This window comes from Diceros bicornis, chromosome 4, assembly GCF_020826845.1.
Source record: "Diceros bicornis minor isolate mBicDic1 chromosome 4, mDicBic1.mat.cur, whole genome shotgun sequence".
Classification (NCBI taxonomy): Eukaryota; Metazoa; Chordata; class Mammalia; order Perissodactyla; family Rhinocerotidae; genus Diceros; species Diceros bicornis.
The window spans coordinates 3,524,216-3,551,020 of NC_080743.1; the positions used below are offsets into that span (position 1 = coordinate 3,524,216).

At 40.0% G+C, this 26,805-nt stretch overlaps 1 protein-coding gene across 2 annotated transcripts in view; it reads left to right on the plus strand.

Moving 5' to 3' along the window:
- The window catches only part of UBE2U (ubiquitin conjugating enzyme E2 U), a 59,691-nt gene that overhangs the window by 17,079 nt on the left and 15,807 nt on the right, over positions 1–26,805 (plus strand). For both annotated transcript variants that reach the window (XM_058537035.1, XM_058537036.1), the window contains exons 6-8: positions 2,747–2,795; positions 19,733–19,821; positions 26,113–26,194. In XM_058537035.1, coding sequence (XP_058393018.1) covers positions 2,747–2,795; positions 19,733–19,821; positions 26,113–26,194 — 220 coding nt within the window. The remainder of the gene's footprint in view (positions 1–2,746; positions 2,796–19,732; positions 19,822–26,112; positions 26,195–26,805) is intronic.

Below are 26,805 nucleotides of genomic sequence, written 5' to 3' on the forward strand. Positions count from 1 at the left end.
CAAACTTCTTTTTTCCTGTTTGTATTTCATTGCACCAGGTAGTCCAGTAACTTTTTTTTTTTTTTTTTTTTTTTTTTTTTGGTGAGGAGATCAGCCCTGTGCTAACATCTGCCAATCCTCCTTTTTTTTTTTTTTTTGCTGAGGAAGACTGGCCCTGGGCTAACATCTGTGACCATCTTCCTCCACTTTATATGGGATGCCGCCACAGCACGGCTTGTGGAGCAGTGCGTTGGTGCGCACCCGGGATCCGAACCAGCGAACCCTAGGCCACCGCAGTGGAGCGCGCGCACCTAACCGCTTGTGCCACTGGGCCGGCCCCCTTGTCCAGTAACTTTTTAGCAAAGTCTCTAAGTTCCTGTTTTAACTAAAAATGTTAAGTACTTATTTTCTATCAAAAAAATGTATGTTCATAGCTTTAAAAGACAAATAATACAAATTGTTTTTTAATGAAATATAGCAGACCTTGGAAGCCACACCTTCCATTGCTGAGTGCTGCCTACCCCCCAAGGTACCAACAGCTTTCAACACATTTAGCTGTTTCTTCTGGAATTTACCATCATATTTCTAAATTTATTCTATACTAATATTTCTGGGGTTTTCAGTTTTAGATATTACTTACAGGCTTCTTCTGGAATATAAAGATTTGGCTTTTATACTGCCATTTCCACCCACATTTTTCTCTCCCCCATCCTCTAATATAGTTTAGTTACATTACTATTGGTTAGTAAATATTCGTCACAGATAAGCCATGAATGATTATTTTTCTTTTCTTGTACCAATGGCCTGATTTTTCATTCCCTTTTGTTGTTGTTGTTTTTGCTTTTTTGTTTTTTTGTTTTTGATATCTACCATCTACTTGTCCCCTGAACTTGCTGACAAAGCTGTAAAACGACTCCCCGTACTCAATCCGCTGCCGTTCCCCGTGTAGACTTGCTCCTCGTGGCGCTCCGTCCACCCTCCTCCTCCATTCGGAGCTGGCAGTTCTCTGCAGGTATCGAGGACGACCCTCCTGCCCACCTCTTGGACTGGAGCTCCTGCTCCGTCCCTCATGTTCCTCTTGGTGGGTTTGTTCCTTCATGTGCTTGGAGCACATCTTCTAGAAGTTTCCTAGTACATGAGAGCTACACCTTTTATGACTTTGAAGGCGGAGAAATGTATGTATTCCCCTCTCACATGTTCACAATTTGGTTAATTTTCAGTTTGGAAATAATTCTCTCTCAGAATTGTAAAGACCCTAATACCTTCTAGTTTCTAGCGTTGCTCTTGAGAAGTCTGATTTCATTCAGATGTCCAATTCTTCACATGGGCTATATTTTCTTTCTGGAAGCTTTTAAAATCTTTTCTTTATTCCCAATGATCTGAAATTTCTTGGTGATGTTTCTTGGTGTAGTTTTTTGGGTTTCTTTTCCCCTCCCCATTCATCATGTAGGGCATTCCATAGGCTGTTTAAATCTCAAACTCTAATCCTTTAGTTCTGGACATTTTTTTAGGTGATTTCTCTTATAATTTATTTCCCCTCCATTTTCCTCTTCTAAATATCCAAAGATTTGGATATGGGAGCTACTGATCTGATCTTCTAATTTTTTTTCTTTTCCTGAGGAAGATTCACCCTGAGCTAACATCTGTTGCCAGTCTTCCTCTTTTTTTGGCTTGAGGAAGATTTGCGCTAAGCTAATATTTGTTCCAGTCTTCCTCTATTTTGTGTGTGGGTCGCCACCACAGCATGGCCACCAACGAGTGGTGTAGGTCCGTGCCCAGGAACCAAACCTGGGGCACCAAAGCAGAGCTCACTGAACTTAACCCCTAGGCCACAGGGCTAGCCCTCTGATCTTCTAATTTTTAAAAATCTATTTTCTCCTACTATCTGTCTCTTTGTTTTTTGTTCTCTATTCTGGAAGATATCCAGAAGAGTATGCTTCTATTTTTCTCCCTGTTCCTTTGTTTTGGTTGTTACTGTTCATGATATTGGCTTTACTCAAATGCATAGTGATCTTTCAGTGTCCATTGATGGACATATGGTGAATGGAAATCGATCTTTGCAAAGACTGGACTCGTTGATGGTTTTGTTTCGTTATAGGATTATTCGGTGAGGACCTGGCCGTGCTGTTAGTCAGGCTTGGCTCTTTCTCCTGAGGTCAAGCGTCCAGTCTTGTGCCTGGAGAGAGCTGCTGGCTGCTTCTGCTCTTGGAGCTGGAAAGGGCAGAGAGGAAGGAATCTTACCTATTCAATCTGGTTTATTTGATTTGTCCCCTGCTTTCAGTCCCTTACTGTACTCTGGTTCTGCTTTGAGCCTGGTGTCCTCCAGGCCCGAGTCTGAGTGACTCAGTTTCTCCAGAGATTAGACATCCTCCCTCCTGCCTGGGCAGTGGTGGCTGACTGGTTGAACAGCATGAGGGTGTGAGTCCTTGGTGTGTGTGCTGTACCTCTCACCCTTCAGAGTATCTGGTACCTCCAATTCCTAAAGTGTTTCTCCTGTTCTGAAGTGCAAATCTGCTTGCTTTCTATCACCCTCCCCTCATCATGTGGTTAGGTTTCAAATTTCCATGGCCACGAAGACACTTCCACTTAACATCTGCTTTCTGTCTTGAAAAATGTTCTTGCCATCTTTCTTTTGCTCTCCTTGAGGTTTTATACCTTATTTTTTCCCCTTTGTTACCATTTTATTGAGGCTTTGGAAAGAGTGCACATAAAGCCATATTTTCAATCTTGCACGTAAACTAGAGGTCTTTCATATTTTTCTTTACAGTGAAAGATGGCAGCTCTGAGTTACCTAAAGACCCAGACAAAGTTATCAGGTAAGTTTTTCTTTAAATAATTCTATGTCGATTTATGTACTAGAAGGACTATTGATTTAAATTGTTTATATTTTCTGTCATAATTGAATTTTTGTTTTTTTTAACTTAGAAAAGGAAGTAGATGTCTTTTCCTCTTAGAATACCTTTCTAAAATGTTGTTTTCAGGAAGAATGTGGAAAATTATTGAATTCTTTCTAGGCTATTGAATTAAAATTGAAAGTAACTCTATGAACTTGCCTATTCTTTTAATTTTTATTTTTTATTGTTGAAAAGGAAAAACTGTGTTGTCAACATAATGAGCACAAACCATTCTAGATTGCAAAAATCCAAGCAATTTAGGAGAAGATAAGATTCTAGCAGAAAGTGGTGAGAGTTAGGGCTTAAGCCCTTGCACAGTCTGAGAGACACCCTGATGATGTGGCATCAGTTCAGCCTTGAACACCGCAGCAAGGTCTAGGTCAATATCCTCACACATGGTTCTGCAGCATCTCCATCAGCCTTAATTTGATAGTCAGTCAGATGTAGAAAACAGCCGATTAACTCAAGTTGAACTAATACTTGCTTCAGCTCAGGTTTCCTCGAGTAGAAGTTGAGTAAATTAGATAACTTAAGAGGCTTCTGTTGGTGAGAGAATTGGAGAATCGCAGGAAGGCGAGCAGAATCCAGTGAACAGTGCCCTAGGATGGGATTCAGTAGAGGACGTTGCTGCCCCTTAAACTCATCACTGTGGAGAGAAGCAGCTGACCATCCTGGTACAAAATAGACCTGTGAGGAATAGTTATTGGATGCATAAACACTATTTTATCACCTGTAAACATGATTGTGCCTAGAATATCACAAACTTCTTTCTATATGTGGGATAATTATTTGCATAAAAATGCACTGCCAGCATTTACTGATAAGGCCGTAAGAGCAGACCAGAACTTCTGCGGTCCCAGCTTCGGCAGGTCCTCTGAACCAAACCACAGATAAAGGAAGCCAGAGTCAGGTCTGCTCTGTGGTGCTCACCTAGTGCTAGCCTGAAATCTCTGGAGAGATCTCTAGACTCAGTTGAAGCAAGAGTCTAGATTTCAGTGATTCTCTACACTCCTGGTACACACCAGGCTGCAGTTTGCTATGTGTCTATGAATTTGAGTGTTCACCCTGGTACCTTCGTTACGGGATAAAGCTCATTATGATACTGGCTGAAGACAAGGTTGACATAAGGGAAGCCATATTGTAGAAAAGAAAAACTCTATTGTAACTTTGAATGACCTCTGAGAAACCAACCCAGCTGGATATGCACCCTCCAGGAGATCTCACTGCTCTGTAGATTTTATGACCCCTGCTTGTTCATGTATCTCCCAGCTGCGATAAGATGATAACTGCTTTTTTGAGTTCCTTAGGAATGTGATGACCCCCGAACAGAGAATCTATGCTGATAGCCATCATCAGTGAAAACTGAAAGATCTGGTGTGACATTCCCCAGTCTGTAACACCAGAAGGTCAACATTCCTAACCCCCTCCCCAGTAACCCACTGGCCTATATAACTGCTGTAAGATTTCGTGCCCCCTTAAGATGGTTCTTTTGGACATGAGTCGGCCATCTTCCCTCTTGCTAGCAAGCTGTAATAAAAATGTCCTTTTTCTCCTCCACCTTGCCTCTTGACTACTGGCATGTCTTGTAGTGAGCAGAAGGCCCCACGTTGGGCAGTAACAATTATGTCTAGCTATTAGTTTTCACATAGAGCATCCACAATGGGGTCTTGCAGGAATTATTCAAGGAGAGATGCTGCTCTTAGCATGGTCAGTCTAGCCCCACATGCTAGAACTTTACACGGCTCAGGAGCTGGGGGAACTGACCTGGCTATGGAAACGGATTCCAGAGGCATGGACAGGCGATTGAAACCTTGTTTCCAAAAGATGTAACAAAACTTAGGCGAAGTCCGGTCAGCTGGGTAGAATAGAGACTGGGGGCTCCAGTCGATGTGCAGTAACTGAAGGTGGTTTAAGCTCGGGCTTGTCATCTGGGATGTTTGCACATGGGCTGTAGATACCACACGGCAAGGTATGGGGCAGCCTCTGCAGGACGGCTACTTTTTCCCTTACTAAAACGCATTCACCGAGCATATGCTCAGTGCCAGGCCCAGTGCTCCAGGGTCGGGGACACACACCTGGATAACGTGTGATCTCTGATCTCACGGGACTCATACACTAGTATTAGGAGCTCCCCTCTGAAGAAGAGACAGTGCAAAGAGAATGTCTGACTGTCGGTCCCACAGGACCGTATAGGAGCATCAACTACCAGAGGATGTTCTTGGGAGGCCAAGGGCAAATATTAGGATCATGGCTAACTGGGGAATGGTAAGGTCAGATGGAATCACATTTAAAATGAGTCCTACTGAGCAGACACCTCTTCCCCTGTAGCTTTTAATTTTTTCCAGGCCTCCTTTAGAGTCCTTCACTTTTTAACCAAGTCATCTGTCACTAGTTCCGCCTCTGTTAAATGCAATCCAACTTTTTATTGGGCCATGCCTGTTAATTGTTGTATTACATTAACACCTACAATATAGTAAGTGCTGTTATAGAGATAAGATCAAGAAGCTGGGAGCATAGAGGGAGAAATACCTTACTAAAGCTTGGTGGGCACGTAAAGGCCAGCTTCCTTCATGCAGGAAGTGGTGCCTGAGGTGATTTCTACAGGTAGAATAGGAATCCACCTGCAGACAAGAGGAGAAGGGTGTTCCAGGCAGAGGGACTAGCATGGAGACAGAAGAGGGCATATTTCCCACAACCTGACCCAAATGAAGGTGTTTTGACATCCAGAATAAAAAGGAAAAATGAATCAGAAGTGCTGGGGGCAACCAAAGTGTATCAGGAGCTGAGATATAAAACCAAAGCAGGGGAAAGGTGACGTCAGCATCATGGCGGAGTGAGCTTTCCTGTGAATTCTTCCCCCACAAAATACAACAAAAGTAACAGCCACAGACCAACAACGGAATCCCAGACAGTCAAAAGCTGGAGCGGAGGGATCCACACTGCCGCACATCTGAAAGCGGAACGTGCTGGGCCCCCGGAGGAAGTGGGGAGAGGTAAGGAGAACTCCGCTCCCTCCCCATCAGACCAGCGATCCGGTCCGCGCGGCTCCCAGAGAGGGGGGAGGGGCGGCCCTCGGCGGGAAACTGTAGCTCTTCGGGCTCTCTCAGCCAGTGGGAAACTCCAGCACAGAGGGCTCAGAGGAGCCACAGGGCTACCATCAACATCTGAGCAACCCAGAGAGCGGATAAAGAGGGGCAAACGAGAAGCCTCCCACGTCAGGGACCCAGAGGGCAAAAGAGAGAGCTCCCCCCTCCCTGCAACCCGGAGTTTGCAGCTCGACCAGATCTAGCGGTCCGAGGCAGACCTGAATAAACTGGACTGGACCCGTGGATCGCAGTGGGGAAAAGAAACAAAACAAAACAAAACAAAACTGCGGATCGCAGCAGAAAAACTGGGGCAGAGCGCAGGGGGCTTAGACTACACAGCCCTTTACCACCACACAGTGGTGGCAGGTGGAAATTGCAACCAGAGACTTCCAGGATGAGGAAAATCAAAACCAACACAGGAACCACAATGCAAAAATATATGAAATCACCAGACCAGAAACAAAATGACAAGCACCCAGAAATCAACCCCGAAGACACAGAAATCCATAAACTAAATGACAGAGAATTCAAAATAGCTATCATAAAAACACTCAACGAAATACGAGACAACACAGACAAACAATTAAATGAGATTAGGAGTTTCTTCACAAAAGAGATTGAAATCATAAAGAAAAACCTATCAGGGCTGATGGAGATGAAGAACACAATGGAGGAGATAAAGGAGAATCTGGAATCTTTAAAGAACAGAGCTGACAATATGGAGGAAAGAATTAGTACTTTAGAGGATAGGAATACAGATATACTCCAGATGGAAGAAGAGAGAGAACTAAGACTAAAAAGAAATGAAGAAAGACTCCGAGAAATATCGGACTCTATTAGAAAATGTAACATAAGAATTATAGGTATTCCTGAGGGAGAGGAGAGGGAAAGAGGAACAGAGAGCCTATTCAAGGAAATAATAGCTGAAAATTTCCCAAATCTGGGGAAGGAGCAGGAAATACCAGTAAGCGAAGCCAACAGGACTCCTATATATATTAACAGACAAAGGCCTTCACCACGACACCTAGTGGTAAGGCTAGCCAGGGTCAACGACAAAGAAACAATATTAAGGGCAGCTAGACAAAAACAAAAAATAACGTACAAAGGAACTCCCATCAGGCTCTCAGCGGATTTCTCAACAGAAACTTTTCAGGCTAGAAGAGACTGGAATGATATATTCAAAATACTAAAAGACAAAAACTTTCAGCCAAGAATACTCTATCCAGCAAAAATATCCTTCAAATATGATGGAGAAATAGTAACTCTCCCAGATAAACAAAAGCTAAGGGAGTTCATGGCCACGAGACCGCCACTACAAGAAATACTCAAGAAGGCCCTCAGGCCTGAAAACAAGAAGAGAAAGGGAACACAAAGCTTGGAGGAAGGAGAAAAGTAGGTAGACAAAATCAGAGAAATAGTAGATCTTTACCGGAATAGGTTAGCAACCACTTAAATACTAAACTCAAAGATCAAAGGAAGAAATTCACCAAAAATAAATTTAACCTCATCACTGTAAACACACAGCCACAACACAAGATAGAATAAGGTATAACAAGAGCAACTTAGAAGGGGAAGAGGAAAGTGACTGAATTGACTTAGTATAAGGAAATAGGAGGCTATCAGATAATGGACTATCTCATACAGAAGATTTTTCGCCCAAACCTCAAGGTAACCACTAAACAAATAATCAAATTAAAACCACATATGATAAACAAAGAGAAAACTAGAAGAATCATAAGACAGAACAACCAAACTGAATTGGCAGTCCAAAACAAATGGGACAAGAAACAAAGGAAATGCAAAAGAACCAGAAAATAAGTGACAAAACAGCAACATTCAACCCTCATATATCAATAATTACCCTAAATGTAAATGGATTGAACTCTCCAATCAAAAGATACAGAGTGGCAGGATGGATTAAAAAGCAAGACCCAACAATATGCTGCCTTCAGGAAACACATCTTAGCACTAAAGACAAGCACAGGCTCAGAGTGAAAGGATGGAAGACAATACTCCAAGCTAATGGCAAACAAAAGAAAGCAGGTGTTGCCATACTCATATCAGACAAAGCAGACTTCAAGATAAAACAGGTTAAGAAAGACAAAGAAGGGAAATATATAATGATAAAAGGGACACTCCATCAAGAAGACATATCACTTATAAATATATATGCACCCAACATAGGAGCACCAATGTACATAAAACAACTATTAACAAACCTAAAAGGAGAAATCAACAACAACACAATAATAGTAGGGGATCTTAACACCCCACTTACAGCAATGGATAGATCATCCAGACAAAAAGTTAATAAAGAAATATTAGACTTAAATGAAAAACTGGACGAGATGGACCTAGTAGACATATACAGAGCACTCCACCCAAAAACAGCTGACTACACATTCTTCTCAAGCGCGCATGGAACATTCTCTAGGATAGACCATATGTTGGGAAACAAAGCAAGCCTCAATAAATTTAAGAAGATTGAAATCATAACAAGCATCTTTTCAGACCATAAGGCTATGAAACTGGAAATGAACCAGGAAAAAAAAACTGGGAAAGTGACAAAAATGTGGAGATTAAACAACATGCTACTGAACAACCAATGGATCATTGATGAAATTAAAGGAGAAATCAAAAACTATCTGGAAACAAATGAAAATGATAACATGCCATATCAAACCATATGGGACGCAGCAAAAGCGGTCCTGAGAGGGAAACTCATAGCGATACAAGCCCACCTTAACAAACAAGAAAAAGCCCTAATAGGCAACCTTAAATTACACCTAACAGAACTAGAAAAAGAAGAACAAACAAAGCCCAAAGCCAGCAGAAGGAGAGAAATAATAAAAATCAGAGCAGAAATAAATGATATTGAGACCAAAAAAACAGTAGAAAGGATTAATGAAACAAAGAGTTGGTTCTTCGAGAAGATAAACAAAATAGACAAACCCTTAGCCAGGCTAACTAAGAAAAAAAGAGAAAAGGCTCAAGTAAATAAAATTAGAAATGAAAGAGGAGAAATTACAACGGATACCATGGAAATACAGAGGATTATAAGAGAATACTATGAGAAATTATATGCCAACAAATTGGACAATCTAGAAGAAATGGATAAATTCTTAGACTTATACAACCTCCCAAAATTGAACCAAGAAGAAATGGAGAATCTGAATAGACCAATCACAAGTAAAGAGATTGAAATAGTAATCAAAAACCTCCCAAAAAATAAAAGTCCAGGACCAGATGGCTTCTCCAGTGAATTTTACCAAACATTCAAAGAAGATTTAATACCCATCCTCCTCAAACTATTCCAAAAAATAGAGGAAGATGGAACACTTCCTGAATCATTCTATGAGGCCAACATCACCCTGATACCGAAACCAGACAAAGACAATACAAAGAAAGAAAATTACAGGCCAATATCGCTGATGAACATTGATGCAAAAATCCTCAACAAAATATTGGCAAACCGAATACAACAATATATTAAAAAGATCATACACCATGATCAAGTGGGATTTATACCAGAGACGCAGGGATGGTTCAACATCCGCAAATCAATCAACGTGATACATCACATCAACAAAACAAAGAATAAAAACCACATGATCATCTCAATAGACGCAGAGAAGGCATTTGACAAGATACAACATCCATTTATGATAAAAACTCTCAATAAAATGGGAATAGAAGGAAAGTACCTCAACATAATAAAGGCCATATATGACAAACTCACAGCTAACATCATACTCAACGGGGAAAGACTGAAAGCCATTCCTCTGAGAACAGGAACGAGGCAGGGCTGCCCACTCTCACCACTCCTGTTCAACATAGTACTGGAGGTTTTGGCCAGAGCAATTAGGCAAGAAAAAGGAATAAAAGGAATCCAAATAGGTAACGAAGAAGTGAAACTCTCACTATTTGCAGATGACATGATTGTATATATAGAAAACCCTAAAGAATCTGTTGGAAAACTGTTAGAAACAATCAACAACTACAGCAAAGTTGCAGGGTACAAAATCAATCTACAAAAATCAGTTGCATTTCTATATGCTAATAATGAACTAACAGAAAGAGAGCTCAAAAAGATAATACCATTTACAATTGCATCAAAAAGAATTAAATACCTAGGAATAAATCTTACCAAGGAGGTGAAGGACCTATACAATGAGAACTACAAGACATTATTGAGGGAAATCTACGATGACATAAAGAAATGGAAAGATATCCCATGCACGTGGATTGGAAGAATAAACATAGTTAAAATGTCTATATTACCTAAAGCAATCTACAGATTCAATGCAATCCCAATCAGAATCCCAATGACATTCTTCACAGAAATAGAAAAAAGAATACTAAAATTCATATGGGGCAACAAAAGACCCCGAATAGCTAAAGAAATCCTAAAGAAAAAGAACAAAGCAGGAGGCATCACAATTCCTGACTTCAAAACATACTACAAAGCAATAGTAATCAAAACAGCATGGTACTGGTACAAAAACAGACACACAGATCAATGGAACAGAATTGAAAGCCCAGAAATAAAACCACACATATACGGACAGCTAATTTTCGACAAAGGTGCTAAGGACATGCAATGGAGAAAGGAAAGTCTCTTCAATAAATGGTGTTGGGAAAACTGGACATCCACATGCAAAAGAATGAAAGTGGACCATGTGCTATCGCCATTCACAAAAATTAACTCAAAATGGATCAAAGACCTGAAGGTGAGACCTGAAACTATAAAACTCATAGAAGAAAATATAGGCAACACACTATTTGACATTGGGTTTAAAGGAATCTTTTCGGATGACATGCCTACCCAGACTAGGGAAACTAAAGAAAAAATAAACAAGTGGGACTTTATCAGACTAAAGAGCTTTTATAAGACAAATGAAATCAGAATCAAGATGAACAAACAACCAACCAGCTGGGAGAGAATATTTGCAAAACATACATCTGACAAGGGGTTGATCTCCATAATATATAAAGAACTCACACAATTGAACAACAAAAAAACAAACAACCCGATCAAAAAATGGGCAGAGGAAATGAACAGACACTTCTCCAAGGAAGATATACAGATGGCCAATAGGCACATGAAAAGATGCTCAACATCACTAATCATCAGGGAAATGCAAATCAAAACAACACTAAGATACCACCTCACGCCCGTTAGAATGGCTATAATCACCAAGACAAAAAACAACAAATGTTGGAGAGGATGTGGAGAAACAGGAACCCTCATACACAGCTGGTGGGAATGCAAATTGGTGCAGCCTCTATGGAAAACGGTATGGAGATTCCTCAAAGAATTAAAAATAGAGATGCCCTATGATCCAGCCATCCCACTACTGGGAATCTATCCAACGCACCTGAAATCAACAATCCAAAGAGGCTTATGCACCCCTATGTTCATTGCAGCATTATTCACCATAGCCAAGACGTGGAAGCAACCTAAGTGTCCCTCGACTGACGATTGGATTAAGAAAATGTGGTATATATATACAATGGAATACTACTCAGCCATAAAAAAAGACAAAATCGTCCCATTTGCAACAACATGGATGGGCCTGGAGCGTATTATGTTAAGTGAAATAAGCCAGAAAGAGAAAGACAAACACTGTATGATCTCACTCATATGTGGAATATAAACCAACACATGGACAGAGAAAACTGGACTGTGGTTACCCGGGAAGTGGGGGTGGGGGGTGGGGGGTGGGCACAAGGGGTGAAGGGAGTCATATATGGGGTGATGGACAAACAAAAATGTACAACCCAAAATTTCACAATGTTAGAAACCATTAAAATATCAATAAAAATCAAAAAAAAAAAACCAAAGCAGGGAAGGGGAAAGGGGGTTGGTTGCTAGATAATCAAGAGAAGAGAGGAGAATGAGACAGAGAAGGTCAGAAGGCTAAATATGCGTATGGGGGGATGGGGGCGGGTGGCTAAATCGTTTAAAGGGGCAGTCACAAGACAAAACCTGAGGGATAGAGACACATATTATGACGTTTCCATTACATATTAAAAGTTCTAAAATAAATGCATGCCTTTGACACAGCACTTCCACTTCTGGAAATTTATTTTTAAGGATGTAGTCAAACAAGTGCATAAAGATAGATTACAAGAATGTTAATCATAGAATTGCTTAAAATGAAAAATTGAAAACAGAAAGTCCAACAAAATGAATTAATTAGCTACATTTTGGTTTAGCCATATAATGTCCAAAAAGTATCTTTCAGACATGATTCTGCAGACTTATTAAAAGTAGGTAAAAAGAGTAGGTTATGAAATATTACATATGGTCTTACACACACGCATGCACACACATACACACACACACTGAGAGGCCGTCTAGCATAGCAAGTGCAAGAATCCCAGTTTTTCCATTTACCAAACGTGAGACTACGGCAAGTCAGTTAACTTCTCTTCGTCTCAATTTCTTCATGTGTGAAATGGTAACAATAATAGTACCAACCTTATAGGACTGCTGTGAAGACTAAATGACACCTGGTCATTTCAGTGTGAGCTAGTGTCTGCTGTGATTGGGCTTCTGGTTTCAGATGGTAATCTCAGCATCTACTGTTGTTTGCCCTCCTGCCCAAATCCTAGACGTTATCTTTTTAATATTAAAAGAGAATAATAATGAATACTTAACCATGCTCCCGAACAAGGATCATCTTAGTGGGTTAATAACAGTAAAATTTTCCCAAGAGACTGAAATCAGAACAGCACGTTGAAGAAGGAGCCCTCGGGGAGGGCTCTGTCCCAGAACGTGAGACAGCGTCACATCAGGGGGCTCTGTGCCTGAGAGTGTTAGAAGACCTGGGACAGCTGACAGAGGGATTAACTGGGATGTGGCAGCAAGAGCATTGACCCTGTGCATCCCCCAACCCTCAGATGAGGCCCAGCCAGCAGCAATGGTGGGATCTGTCTCAGGCAGAAGCAGTGAGCGTGTGAGGGGGGCCTGGAAGGAACACACAAAATACTGACACCAAAATGTTGGCAGTGGTTATTCTCAGTCAGGTGGTCAGAACTGGGCGTGATGCTTGGTGCTGAGTTGGCACAGAGGGAAGAAGGAGAGCCCTGTTCTGGGGAGAAAATGCTGGCCCTTTGGTGCTTTGTGTGGGACACGGAGTCTCATCAGACAGGCAGCGAGGTAGCCGGGTGGCAACATGAAGGCCCCAGCACTGCTGACAGGGCTGTGAAATGTCTGGGAGAAAGATTTAGTTATAACTTTAGTCAGAGATGACTCAGGAACCATGGTGAGATTACCCTGTAGATGTTGTTATCTTGAAAAATCGAGATTTGTGAATTAGAAAGAAAAAAAGGAGTGAAAAGTTGGGAGAGAGTGATATCTCCCAGGTACCCTGAGCTTCTAGGCAGAGAGAATAACTAGTACACAGACCCTCAACTGGATGTCTTAGAGCAGCAGAAAGAAAGCCACGTGGCTGGAACCCAGCAGGGGGAAGAGGAGCCGGGCAGGAGGTGAGGCAGGAGATGTAGGCAGGGCCACATCACTTCCGTAAGGAATTTGGATTTTATTAGCCTTGCAGCGGGAATTGGGACACAGCTGGACAGCTTTTCAGAAGGGGAAAGACATAATCAGGTTTACATCTTAAAAGGCCTCCTTTAACTGCAGTGTGGGGAATGGATTGTGATGGATCTAAGAAGGAAGCGAAGAGAGAGTTATTGGGTTATTTTGGTGGACCAGGGGAGAGATGATGGTGTTCAGTCTAGGATTGAGGGCGCAGATCTGGAGAGGGAGGAAAGAGGATGAAGTGGATGGATTCAGGGCTTGGTTTGATTAGATGTAGGGCATGAGAGAAAGTGGAATCAAGGATTATTACTAGGTTTTGGGTTGAACTGGTTGGGTGCTGCTGTGGTTTCTGAGATGGGGAAGATGGGAAGAGCGCACCACTGGTTGAAACTAACAATCCAGTCGGTGGCAAGGAGGCAGAGTCGCCGGGACTCTGCTACATGGCTGTATGTTGTTGTGCCGTTTGACACGCCCACAGCCAGCTTGGAACACAGTTTAGCCGTTTCTTATAACATCAAATGTTCATCTGCCCTGTAATCCAGTCATTCCACTCCTAAGAATTTACCTAAGAGAGATGAAAATACATATTCACAAAAAGACGTGTACACAAATGTTCATAGGAGCTTTATTCATAATATCCCAAACTGGAAACAACTAAAATGTCCATCAACAGTTGAATAAATAAATAAATCATGTTATATTCATAAATCGAATACCCTCAGCAATAAAAATGAACGAAATGTTGATACATGCAACAGCATGGTATAGTAATGCAGACGTTATGCTGAGTGAAAAAACCCAGAGTAATACAGGAGTACATACTGTGTGGTTCAGTTTATGTGAAGTCCTAGGACAGGCAGAACTAATCTGTAGTGATCAGTGACTGCCTGAAGTGTGAAGGGAGACTGACTGGGAAGGGGCAGGAGGGAACTTTGTAGAGTAATAAAAATATTCTATATCTTGTTTGGGCTCGTGGTTATGCAGGTGTACTCTTTTGTGAAAACTTATCAATCTGTACACTTAAAACTGTGCATTTTACTTACTGTAAATTATACTTCAATAACGTTGATTTTTAAAAAGTATTCAACTATCTTTACAACTCTTTTATAAATCTAACGTTATTTCAAAATGAGAAAACTTTTTGAAAAGAGATATTCAAACTTTTCAGTGAATAGAGAAAATCAGTATACTTCCAGTCTTCCAAACTCTGATTCTAAAATCTGAGAAGATTATTACAAGAAAGAAAAATTATAGGCCAATACATACCTGTCATAAACATAGGCACACAAGTCCTAATCAAAATATTAGCAAACTGAATCCACTGATCCATAAAAGGGATAATACATCATGACTAGGTGGGCTTTAGTTCAGGAAAGCCAGGTTGGTTTCAAATCTGAAGAGCAATCAGTGTAACTTACCAAGTTAACCAAATAAAGGAAAAAAAACATAAAATTATCTCAATGAATCTAGAAAAAATATTTGCTAAAATTTAACACCCATTCATGATAAAAATTCTCAGCAAACTAGGAATGAAGAGAATTTCCTTATTCTAAAAAGGGAATTTACAAAACTTCAACAGCCAACCTTATACTTAAATGTGAAATGCTGGTGCTTTTCTTCTGAGTTTGGGAACAAGACAAGTATGTCCTTTATCACCACTTCTATTCAACATCGTACTGGAGGACCCAGCCAGCACAAGCAGCAAGGAAAAGAAATAAAAGTTATGAAGTTTGAAAAGGATGAAGTAAACCATCTTTATTCACAGATAACAGGGTTATATACATAGTAAAATCCAAATGAATATACAAAGCTTGGAAATTAATAAGTGAATTAAGCAAGGACCCTGGATACAAGATGAACATTAAAAAATCAACTATATTTTTATATACTAGCAATCAACACATAGGAAGTGAAATTTTAGAAATATCATTACAACAGCATCAAAATGTAACAAAAGGTGAATAAGACATCTCTACTGAAAGCCACAAAGTATATCTGGGAGAAATTTTAAAAGACCTAAAGAAAAAGAGATGTACAATGTTTGTAACTTGGAAAAGACTCAATGTTATTACAATGTCAGTTCTTCCCAAATTAATCTATAGATTCAATTCAATCTCATTCAAAATCTCAGCAGGGTTTTTTTCTGGAAATTAACACAGTAGTTCTAAAATGTATCCAGAAATACAAAGAATTTAGAATAACAAGGCAGTCTTGAAGAAGAACAAAGAGGATTGACACTCCCAGATATCAAGATGTACTAGAAAGCTAGACTAAATTTCACTCTGATGGGATCTTTTTGGGTCAGGTTCTAGTCCCTAAACTAGTTACCTTGACTAGACAGCCCTAAGTCCATCAGGCCCTGACTTAGAGCCAGGGATGGGGTCAGTTCCATCAGACCCAGTGCCTTGTGCAGGAGAAGAATGGAGGCATCCAGTGTCCCCTGTCACAACCTGCATGTACATAATATTTTTGTTGGGCCGGAACTGTGATAAGTAAGAGTGTGGCAGGCAGAGAGGGCGTGCGAGTCTCTAGATAGAACTGCTTTGCACAGGCGCAGGAGTGTAACTCTGGTACACTCAGGGTCGTCAGGAAGATCCGTGCCATGGAGCCCCTGGATGTGCCGACGGACAATGGAAGAAGAGGTTGGCGTGGCCAGATGGTGAAGAACCTCGAGTTCTATTTGATAGTGCTTAGACGTCAGCCTGTAGAATTGGGTAACCGAATGTGGCTTTCAAGCAGAGCCATGATAACCTGGAATAGGGAAGGACGGAGAGAGAAAAACAATTAGGAAGCTGTTCAGAGTTCGCAGGAGAGAAATGATGATATTATTTGAGGCAATTGAGGAGGCAGGCTGATGCCGAGTGCTGGGGGGCGATAAACCTCCTACCTGGCTCTTTTCGTGCATGATTTCATCGAAGGCTCACAACCATGGCTGGACAAAGTTCTGTCTCTGGAAACAAGAGTGGAGAGGTTAGGTAACGTGCCCAGGGTCACACGGCTAATAAGCAGTGGTGCCAGAATGTTTTGACCCAGGCCGGCTGATGCCAGAGCCTGTGCTCTTAGTCAGGATACGACATGACTAAATGTCCAGAGATGTGTCGAGATTTAGTCGTTAAGCTTTGCTTCTGGCTGGGATGGTGCTTCCAAGAAATAGCACTACCACCGTTCTCGCCTTCCCTTCGCAGTCCTTTCTGTTTCCTTCACGGGATCCTCTTGACTATGAATTAGTTTCTGCTCTTTCTTTTCTAAACACTTACTCTTTTGGACTCTGTTTTCCCTAATGGTGTCATCTATCACCCGTTATGTTGATTTGACCCAAATCTCTTATTTCCAGCCCCAGTTTCTCAATCACACTCCTAGAGGTCATCACCTACAACCCATGTTTAAAATTAAACTCATATTTCACTTCAGTTTCTCTAGATGCTTTCTACTAACAGCAAAACTAACTGGTCTTCTGGGCTTTAGGAGAATATTTGACCCTCAAATTCCTTCACTTCTCACACTCTCTCAGGCAACTGGGCTGGTCAATTCTCTAGCGTTGTCATAGGTTCCTCTCCTCCCCTTCATAATCTTTGCTCTCGCCTGAGTATTAGCTCTCAGCCTCTCTTGCCTGAATTACTGCATTTACTTCCCAACTGGTCCCCCTGCATTTAGTCTCTCATATGACCCACTTTGCTTCCTAATGCCAGAGCAAACTCCTACTCAAACGCTGATTTCATAATTTACTTGCCTCATTCCAGACCTTCTCATTACTCTCTATCACCTAATAAATCAAGATTACCAAATCGACTCTAACCCATTCTCTGCCTAAATCTGAAGACCCTGCATTGCCTCGTTTCACTTATTTTTATCGAGTTTCAATTCCTCTGAAATTGGAACTCTGCACTCTAGTCAATTATCTTGTTATTATCAGCTCTTCCCCCAACATCGTCTGTGTGTACACATGCATACACACGCTCCTTCCCATCTGAGCGATTGCTAGTGCTGTTCCCCTGGCCTACAATGCCTCTTTCCTTTCTTCCAAGGCCATATCCCAAGTGACTCTTTCCCTAATGGCTCTGAAACAAAGTTACAGCTCCCTCCTCCAACCTCTTTTGCTTACTGCCACTGCCAAAGAAGTGTCTGTCACCGTAGTCTCCAAAGGTCTGTGTTAAATGATGTAGCACTTTATTATGTTAATATGTAACGCTATTCTATTTACTAGTTCAGGTATATATCATTTTCCCAATAGGATAAAAAGCTCCGATGTTCAGTTTAAAATTACTTCTTCTACTTTTTTATATTCATAATGCCAATGATAATACTCAATAAATTCCTGTCATTGGTTGAAACTATAAACACATGTATTTTTATACTGTATGTATCCCTGTAAACTTAGTAGTTTTTCTGAATAATAATACAATAGTTACTGTTCTCTTATTTTAAGGGGCTGTTTTCTTTATAGAATTGAAAATGCAAATATTCCCAAATGTTTAAGACATTCTGGGGCCGGCCCCGTGGCTTGACGGTTGAGTGGGCACGCTCGGCTACTAGCGGCCCCGGTTCGGATCCCGGGCTCACACTGACCCACCGCCTGTCCGGCCACGCTGAGGCCGCGTCCCACGTACAGCAACTAGAAGAATGTGCACTATGACATACAACTATCTACTGGAGCTTTGGGGAGAAAAAGGGGAAAAAAAGGAGGAGGATTGGCAATAGATGTTAGCTCAGGGCTGATCTTCCTCACACAAAAAAAGACATTGTGCTGTGTATATTCAAACTATACTAAAGTTATACCTTTTAGGGTAATATTTTTAATTATTCTGGGGGAAGCAAAGACAGCCCCTGAAGGCTAACAGTTTGAAATTGAACAGGACACCATCGGGAGGGGAGAGGGTCATGGGTCGTCGTTAAACAGAAAAAAAACAATGGAGACGATTGTGCCTGAAGATGGTGTATGTTTTTTTCATGAGACAGTGTGTTGACAGTTTCCTTCCTCCTGGGTCATTGTTGTCTGCTAAATGATCTGTGACAGCAAATTGATCACAAGCTTTTTCATGCAGGACATATAATGCAGCCTTTCACTTTGTTACCTCCGTTGCCAAATGCCGAAACATTTCGTTGGCAAATTAATGTTAGTTTAGTATGTCATTTAGTAGTCTAAAGCACTGCATGTAACTCTGGAGGCAGTAATAGCAGTGATTAATTTATCTGCACCAAGTTTAACATTTCCACTTAAGTATGATTGCAAAAGCAATAACACGTTTGAAAAATGTTAGTCTTAAAATTAGGTGTCTGTAATTATCGTTTAAATAAATGAATGCATTAACACATTTAGATATCGCCCCATTAATTTCAAAATTGAGTCAAATATTTACTTTAAGGGACCTACAATTTACGGATAAACGTTAATGCTAGTATACTTGTTCTAACGTAAAAGTTGCTTCTTCCTCCAAAGAGCTGGGAACTTAAAATGGAAAACAGACGTAAGACCTTTTACATTTGATGTACAAGCATCTATTTAAGCCAGTTAATTGGTGATTTCACGTCTGAAAATATCCCAAAGTAACATTTTGTTTGTAGGATATTGAGAATCTCTGCTTTCGAAAAGTTTGTGGGAAGGAAAATAGAAATGCAGTTATTGAAGAGACTGTTTCAGGGTTCTCGTTTAATACTTTGTAACCATCTTTACTCTCCCATGAGGACGTAGTGACATTAGCACAGGGAAGGAAAAGTGTGGGCAGGAATATTAGAAGAGTTGTGTTTTTCCCTCTTTGACAATGGGCAGATCCTGTGTAAAAATTAAACTAATCTCGATTCTCGTGTTCTATATCTCCTCATAATAAAAAGGAAATAAAGATGATTGTACTAAAATTTGGCATAGAAATTTAAGAAAATTGTTTATTGTAGAAAGAGAAAAATACAAGTATGACAACTTTCCTTAAAGTTCTTTTTTAATTTTAGTCATGAAAGGCAGATATCTTAAACCTGTATTTTTCTGTTTATAATATACACATGGGTGCACATTTACATTTATTATTGAAAAGTGATTTAGACAGATTTTCTTTTTTGTGATTTGTATATATTAGTGGAGAAATTAATATGCTACATTCATTTGTTAGAAATTGCAAATTAGTTTAATGTCTTGTGGTAAGATATTGTTATCTGAAATAGTCCACTCTGATAAAGTAATTTGAAAAAACAAACTTGCAAACTACTCATTGTCTGATTTTAATTTATATTTTCAGATCAATGAAAGCAGTCTCATTTAACGATTACTACAAAACATGGTCTGGAATAGCCACATCAAAAGCCACAGACCATTACAGAACTCCATGTAAGGTGACCTGCCTGATTCTGTGTCCTTTTGGTATATATTAATCTCTTAATTATTGTCAGCTTGGCTTGCTTTCAAAGACCAATTGACATATATTTGCAATTTGAGGGTGATAAACTTCTCTGTTTGTTGTATGTAGTGATCATTCCACAGCTATGAATTCAGTTCCTCTTTTGTGTGGAGCCCTGGACTGAAGTCTGACTAAAAGCCAGAAGGAAATATAGGCAATTGGAGGAATGAAAAATGAAGTCTTCAGTCTTAGGAGGTTGACTTTACTCCCTTCACCCCGGAAAGAAGCCTTCGTAGCAGGAGGAATCTTTTTGATGCTAAACACCGTTATCCTCAAACCAGAGAAAATATTAAGTAGACAAAGAGCAAGAAAACGTATGAACCTAGGGCTTTCAATTCGATCAGTCTGAGGCAGACTCATCCATTGCCATCGTACACTAGGAGCTAGAAAGACGGAAGGAGAGCTGGAAAACTTTCTGGTCCCATTTAATCAAATCTTTAGAGTACTGTCTTGTTATTTGGATCAAAGCAGGTTATCCAGTCTACACACATTTACTGAAATATGACTTCGTCAGCTCTCCTGCTGCAGTGGTTACCAGTGACTCTGAAGTTACCAGTGACTTCCTGATTCCCAGATGCACTGGTTATTTCTCGGTCTCTATCTTCCTTGCTGTCTCATTGGCCATGCTCTCCTGAGCTAAATGGCACCTGCATCCACAGTTTTCCTCCTAAGGGTTCCTCTGCCTCTTTCTTGTTCTTTCCGTCCTCTCTACCCACTATCTCTGACACCACCGTGGTTTTCATTAGCCTACCGGCCCGTCATTCAGACAGCCTCAACTCCAGCAGGTCCTCTTCTGGATCCTGCAGGCGTATTTAGCACTGGGTGTCGGACTTCTCACCCACGTGTGATACAGGCATCTCGTACTTAAGATGAATTCTCGCCAAAGCGAATTCATTATCTTGCCCCCACACCTACCCTCCCTCCTTTGTAAGTCGCCATTTTTGGATTTACTTGCCTAAACCAGAATCATACAAGTTTCCTAAACCTCTTTGTTTCCCTCATTAAATCTTGGTGATTTCATCTCTTACATTAAGAATGTCTCCCCTCCACTCCACTCCTGTGACCACGGCCTTCATTTGTGCTCTCATCAAATTTCATCTCATCATCATGATAGTCTCATCATTGTTTCAATAGAACAAAATATCACAAAAAAAGTTTTCTAGTTTTAAGGCACAAATCAGAGCAAAAAGTAGTACTAAGTTTAACAAATACAAAAACGTAAGTTAGATGAAGAACTAAGAAATTACATGTTCTTTCAGGATGTTGGTTATTAATTATTTTGCAATTACACATTACTTCCTCAATCACTCATAGATTACTGGTTAAGAAAAATAATTTGAGGTGCTTTAAGAAACCTTTAAAGACTGCTTTAAACAGTCTTTAGCAATTCTGTTGGTATAAAGAATTTTATTGTTTTTGATACCAGAGTATATGAATGTTTAATTCATTTCAAGGATTTGTGGTTGGGTGCTGCTTAGTCAATTTAGCAAACACATCTTGAGTACCTACTATATGGGAGGCACTGAGAGGTCAGATGGGATCCAGGAGGCTGTAACCCTTAACACTGAGAGGCAACTGGCATCCTCTGGGGACCAACTCAGCGTCCAACTCCTTCAACCAAAAACAAGCCGATTGGTGTAGGATGGCGCTTCATGGAATGACATGTGAATATCTAGAGGCACTTGGAAACTCCAAACTGCTAGAAAAAAACAATAGAAGCACATGCTGAAACTTAAGGAAATTTGGAAATGATTGTCTTGCAATAAAATCAATGAAAAAACAGAAGGAAATAATGAAGCTCCATTGACTGAAGTTCCTGTTTCAAAGGAGTTTGACACCAAAATGTTTAATGTGGTTCTTGTTTCTCCGTCAGCCACTGACCTGGTGTGTAATTCATGTCTCTTTGTAAAGGAGATAGCTGGTGATGGTTACCTCCAGCCCAGAGGAGTTTCTGAGACTGATTCTAGCCCGTGGTGCAAGATATCACGATCACTCTGCCTTTTCTTCCCCCAGGGATTTGTTATAAGAATGTTTCAAGAGCTTTCCTCCAATAATAACCAGCACTTAATTTTAAAAAATTAAATGCAAACCTTATTTGTGCTGCTGACCGTTTTGTCTTTGGACAGTTCAGCTGGATGAGATCCAATACTATCTTTTTTAACAGCCTAATTTCCTGGCAATAACAAAGATGAAGCTTTTAGATCATAGAATGCTTCTTCAGCTACTCAGAAATAAAAGGGAAACTTCTAATAACTTCATTTTCTACAGTTACATTCCCATCACTGGAAAGATTATTAAACCCTTGTGCATAGTTTTAAAGCTTTTTATTTTCTGAATAGTGATGAGTGGTTATATTTTGATTTTGGGTATTAACTTTTTTCCATATCTTTGTGTCACAAATCTTTATATAGTCATGTATGCCATAATAATAGTAAGTTTATTCTTGTATAATACAGTTTACAGAGTATACTCTGTATTATGTTTTTTAATCATCCCAATCTTATCATTCTTTTATTCATTTGTCAACCAATATTTATTGAATACCTGATATCTGTGATGCATAGTGGTATATCAACCCTATGAGCAAGGCATTATTATTATTACTCTGCTTTACAGATGAAAATCCAAGACCAAGAGAAGGAAAGTGATTTACCAAAGGTCACACATGTCAGAGGGAATATTATGTATTGGAAAAGAGTGTAAGTTCTGGAGCCAGATTGCTGAGGTTTAATCCTAGCTCTGCCATTTACTAGCTGTGTGACCTTGGGTAAGTTTCTTAACCACTCTGTGTCCCAGTTCCCTCATCCATACAATGAGAATAATTACAGCACAAACCTCATAGGGTTGAAGCACTGCAACAGTGCCTGGCACATACTGAGTGCTCAAGAAGTGTGGCTATTATTACTTAGTGCATGTAGGCTGTGGCCCCAGGACTTGAACCAGATCTTCTGATTCCACCTCTGTTGCTCTTTCTCCCATACTATACTGCCTCCATAATATGATATAAAGTTGTTATCTCTGTATAACCTGAAAATTCAAACTCTGAAGTCTATGTAGTACATTTTTCAATAATTATAATTTTTAGTTCTTAATCATAGGCAATCATACGGGCCAATGTACTGATGACCCGCTGTTTTCTGCTCATCACTGTAGAATGGCAAATAAAAAGTTTGGTAGAAAACAAACTAACGTGGATGGTTGTAGGCAACAGCACCTTAATGGCAGAATATGGTCTCCATAAGGAAATGCTTATGTTTGAGGAAAAGAATTCCTTCAGACCTGTGTGCCCCAGAAGACTGAGTGGAGGCTTCCTGATGTCTGCCTGCTGTCATCAAGACAGTCAACAGCCTGAAGCATCATGGGGATGCTTGCTTTCACCCCAGGAGACTTTCATTCTTTGAGTCTTTGAGCCAGCAACACGGGCAAGTGTCTCCAAAATGCATCTAGATGCAAGAGGCAGTATTGTCTGGTTCTGAGGCAGTGGTTCTCAGGCTTGACCGCTCATCAGAACCACCAGCGGAGCTTGTAAAAACTCCATGTAAAGGGTGCACCCCCAGACCAACCCCATCAGGATCTCTGGGGACAGGACCAGGCAGCAGTAGTTTTTAAAGCTCCCCAGGTGGTTACAGTGTGCAAGCAAGGTTGGAAGGGCTCTAGTGGGCGGAGCTCGGTGTCAGCAGTCAGAGACTCCTGAGCCCCGGCCGAGTTTTGCCACCTACAGTTAAGTGAGTTTAGGTTAGTCTTTTAGCTCTACCTCATTTTTCATTTCTGTTTATTGACAAAAATATTCCACTCTATTTTAACTTGCTCTATGGTTAGCATGAGATCGTATGTGTGAAAATGAAACATGCCAAGGCAAGTTGGTGGTATTATATGTCTTTGGAGGTGACAGTCCCAGCAGTGGAAAAAAAAATTTCAGATCAACCTATAAGATATTGGACAAGAGGTGTGTCATGGAAAAACAGAGTAGAAGTGATGCCAGTAATCCTCAGAAGAAAAGGAAGGAAGAACTGTATTACGGAAGCAGTAGACGGTGCTTTTCTACCACAGATTACAAAACTGCCCTATGGCAAGATACGGTTGTGGTGGGGGCACTGCAACTTCAAGAGCTTCTGACAAAATTTCACTGGTCCTTTCCTGCTCCTCCTCTCTCTCTCTCTCTCCTGTCCTCATTCCTTCATTATTTCCCTCCACTCAACATCACTCATTGAGCAACTGCCATGTCTAGACAATGGGCTGTGTGTTGGAGACAAGAAGATAAGTATTATGATAAGATTTTTGAGGAGTTTATAGTCAGGTGGTAGTAGACAGAGGAGTGAAAAAATTATAGGGATAAAATAGGAAGCATTAAAATAAAATCTTGTACAAATACTGTGGCGTTTTTCGTCTCTCAGAGAGTAGAGAAAGCAATGAAGAAAATGAGTCAATGATATAAAATTAATGGACTATTCAGGAAAGATAATCATGCCATTTGGGGTTTTATAATATATTATAAGGAAGAGACTGCTGTACATATTCAGATAGAAAATGTACGAAAGGCAATTTTTAAAAAGTTAAGAAAAGATATGAATAATCCTTGAATAGAAACTTCAAATAAATTTTAAATTTTGTCTAAGTTGTGATGAATAGTTCCAATGAGAAGACATTACTCCACCTTTCTGTCTGTTTGTTCATCTGTAAAGTGGGTATTAATGGTAAGCATTGCATACCTCCAGCATATGTAATAACTCTCCTAATATTAGTTATTATAATCATCCAAAGGAAATAATGAGCCCTCACTAAGATCTCTGGGAAGCTCAGCTTTGCTTCCTAATGGAAGGGAGGAGTGTATATCTAAATACCAATAAAAAGAGTATTAATAAACTCTATAAGAATATGTATGTATGTGTGCTTGTGTGTGTTTGAAGCAAGAAAAGAAATTAAAGAATAGTTAGCAATATTGCTGGTGAAAATCATGTAATATAAATAGAAGAAAATGAGAACTATTCAGTTTAAATGTTTTTTTATACCAATGAGAAAAGGACTTAATTAATCATTGTTAAGAAGGAAGCTCCAGATAAGGGCAAGACAGTGGAGAACATCTAGTTGGTTAAATAGTTCGAGACTGTCAACCCAGGACAATTATAAGGAACAGGGAGATGGTAGGTGGATAGATAGATAGATAGATGATAGATACATAGATAGATAGATAAGGTATATATGTGTGCATGATCTGGCTTAATAGTATCTCATGTAAAAATGACCAGTGCCTTAATCATAGTAGATTTTCAGTAAATTTTATGTGAATTTGTGTGAAAGTGTAAGGCTTATAATTAACCACAAACATATGAGCCAGAAGTGCAATGTGATTTCCAGAAAATGCTATGCAGATCTGAGCTGAATTAACAGAAGAGTAGAACACAGATCAAGGGAGGTAGTAACCGACTTGCATCTTTGCTATTCAAATGAAATCGAGATCCTTAGCCAGTTCTGAATGCAAACTTTAATAGGAACATCGACAAAGTTCACTGCCAGGATGGTGAGGATGGTTAGGTCTCTAGAAAATCATGTCTTAAGAAACAGTTGAAGGAACTGAGGCTACCCTGAGAGCTATCTTCAAATATTAGAAGGGCTGTCTCCCACAGGGAGGGATGGATTTACTCAATATTGCTCCAGAGGTCAGAACTAGGATGGTGAGAACTCAGCACTCAGATTAACGAAGGACATTGTGACCTTACTGTCTGTCAATGGAGCAGGCAGTCTCCCAACAACAAAGAGGAGAATTTTCTGTCATTGGCAAGAGATTCGTTTAGAGGCTGGATAGTCATCTGTTGCAGATTCTTCCTTTGTGAAAGATCAAGATCTGTAATGTCACATCCAGCTCCAAGATTTTATTTTGCCACTTGAAGGGCTGAATCAGAATTTTGTTAAACTATGGTGTCTGTAGTTTCTATGTGAGATTTTTAACACCTTCTTCATTACTACAAATGATATACAAACAAAAGTCATTATAATGAAAAGTTTCAAAGTCACAGTCTACTTATTTTAAACGATATCCAACATTACAAAGTTCAAATAAAAGGAAGAAATTTGGAAAGTGTCCGAGCATTGTAATATGACTTGAACTGAATAGCATATGCCATCGCCATATATCAACTTAATGAGAAGTCAATTACTTTAGACTTTGAACTGTTATTAAAGAATGTATGCATAGTTCCTTTTTTTCAATACTCTAATTTCAGTGCTTAAAGATCCAGATTTCGTTGGAGAGTATAATAAATGGAAGAAAATGGAGCTAAAACATCCTAAAGAATGGAATTTAAAGTGAGTAATTTTAAGTGTCTGGAATATATTACCCTACTAACTTGAAATCGCTATCATTCCACTTTCTACTGTCTAGCTGATCAGAAGAAACCCTTTGGAAATAACAACTTATGCCCTTTTCGAAACATAAGAACAAGAATAAGAAGTATTATTTTTTCCTTTAATGTGAACCTAGATGGGAAACATCTTTGCTACCTGTCGGCTGCCAAGAATGGAGAGAGGACATGAGCCCCAGTGAAGGAATCTCCCAGTTCTCTCCCCAGGAATTCTCTTACTCCCATTCCCATTATCCTTATCAACATATGCCTAGAAATAGGGGAAAAGCTGTTTATATAGCACCAATTAGCTTTTCATCCTTCTCATAGTTTCAGATATCTTTTCCTCTTCCACAGATTTCTCCTTCAGGAACCAAATATATTACATCTAATGAGGAAGTATGTAGTAAAATACAAAAATAAATTATTACACTATCTCCAGAAGTCATTGACCCTCAGACCACGTTAAGGCAGAGACCTTAATCTCATCTTTGGTCTCTCGACCCCTAACAGCGGTTTTTCTGCTTCCTCACGCTAGAGCAACGATTCCTTCTCAGTTCCTCGGTATAGGCCAGG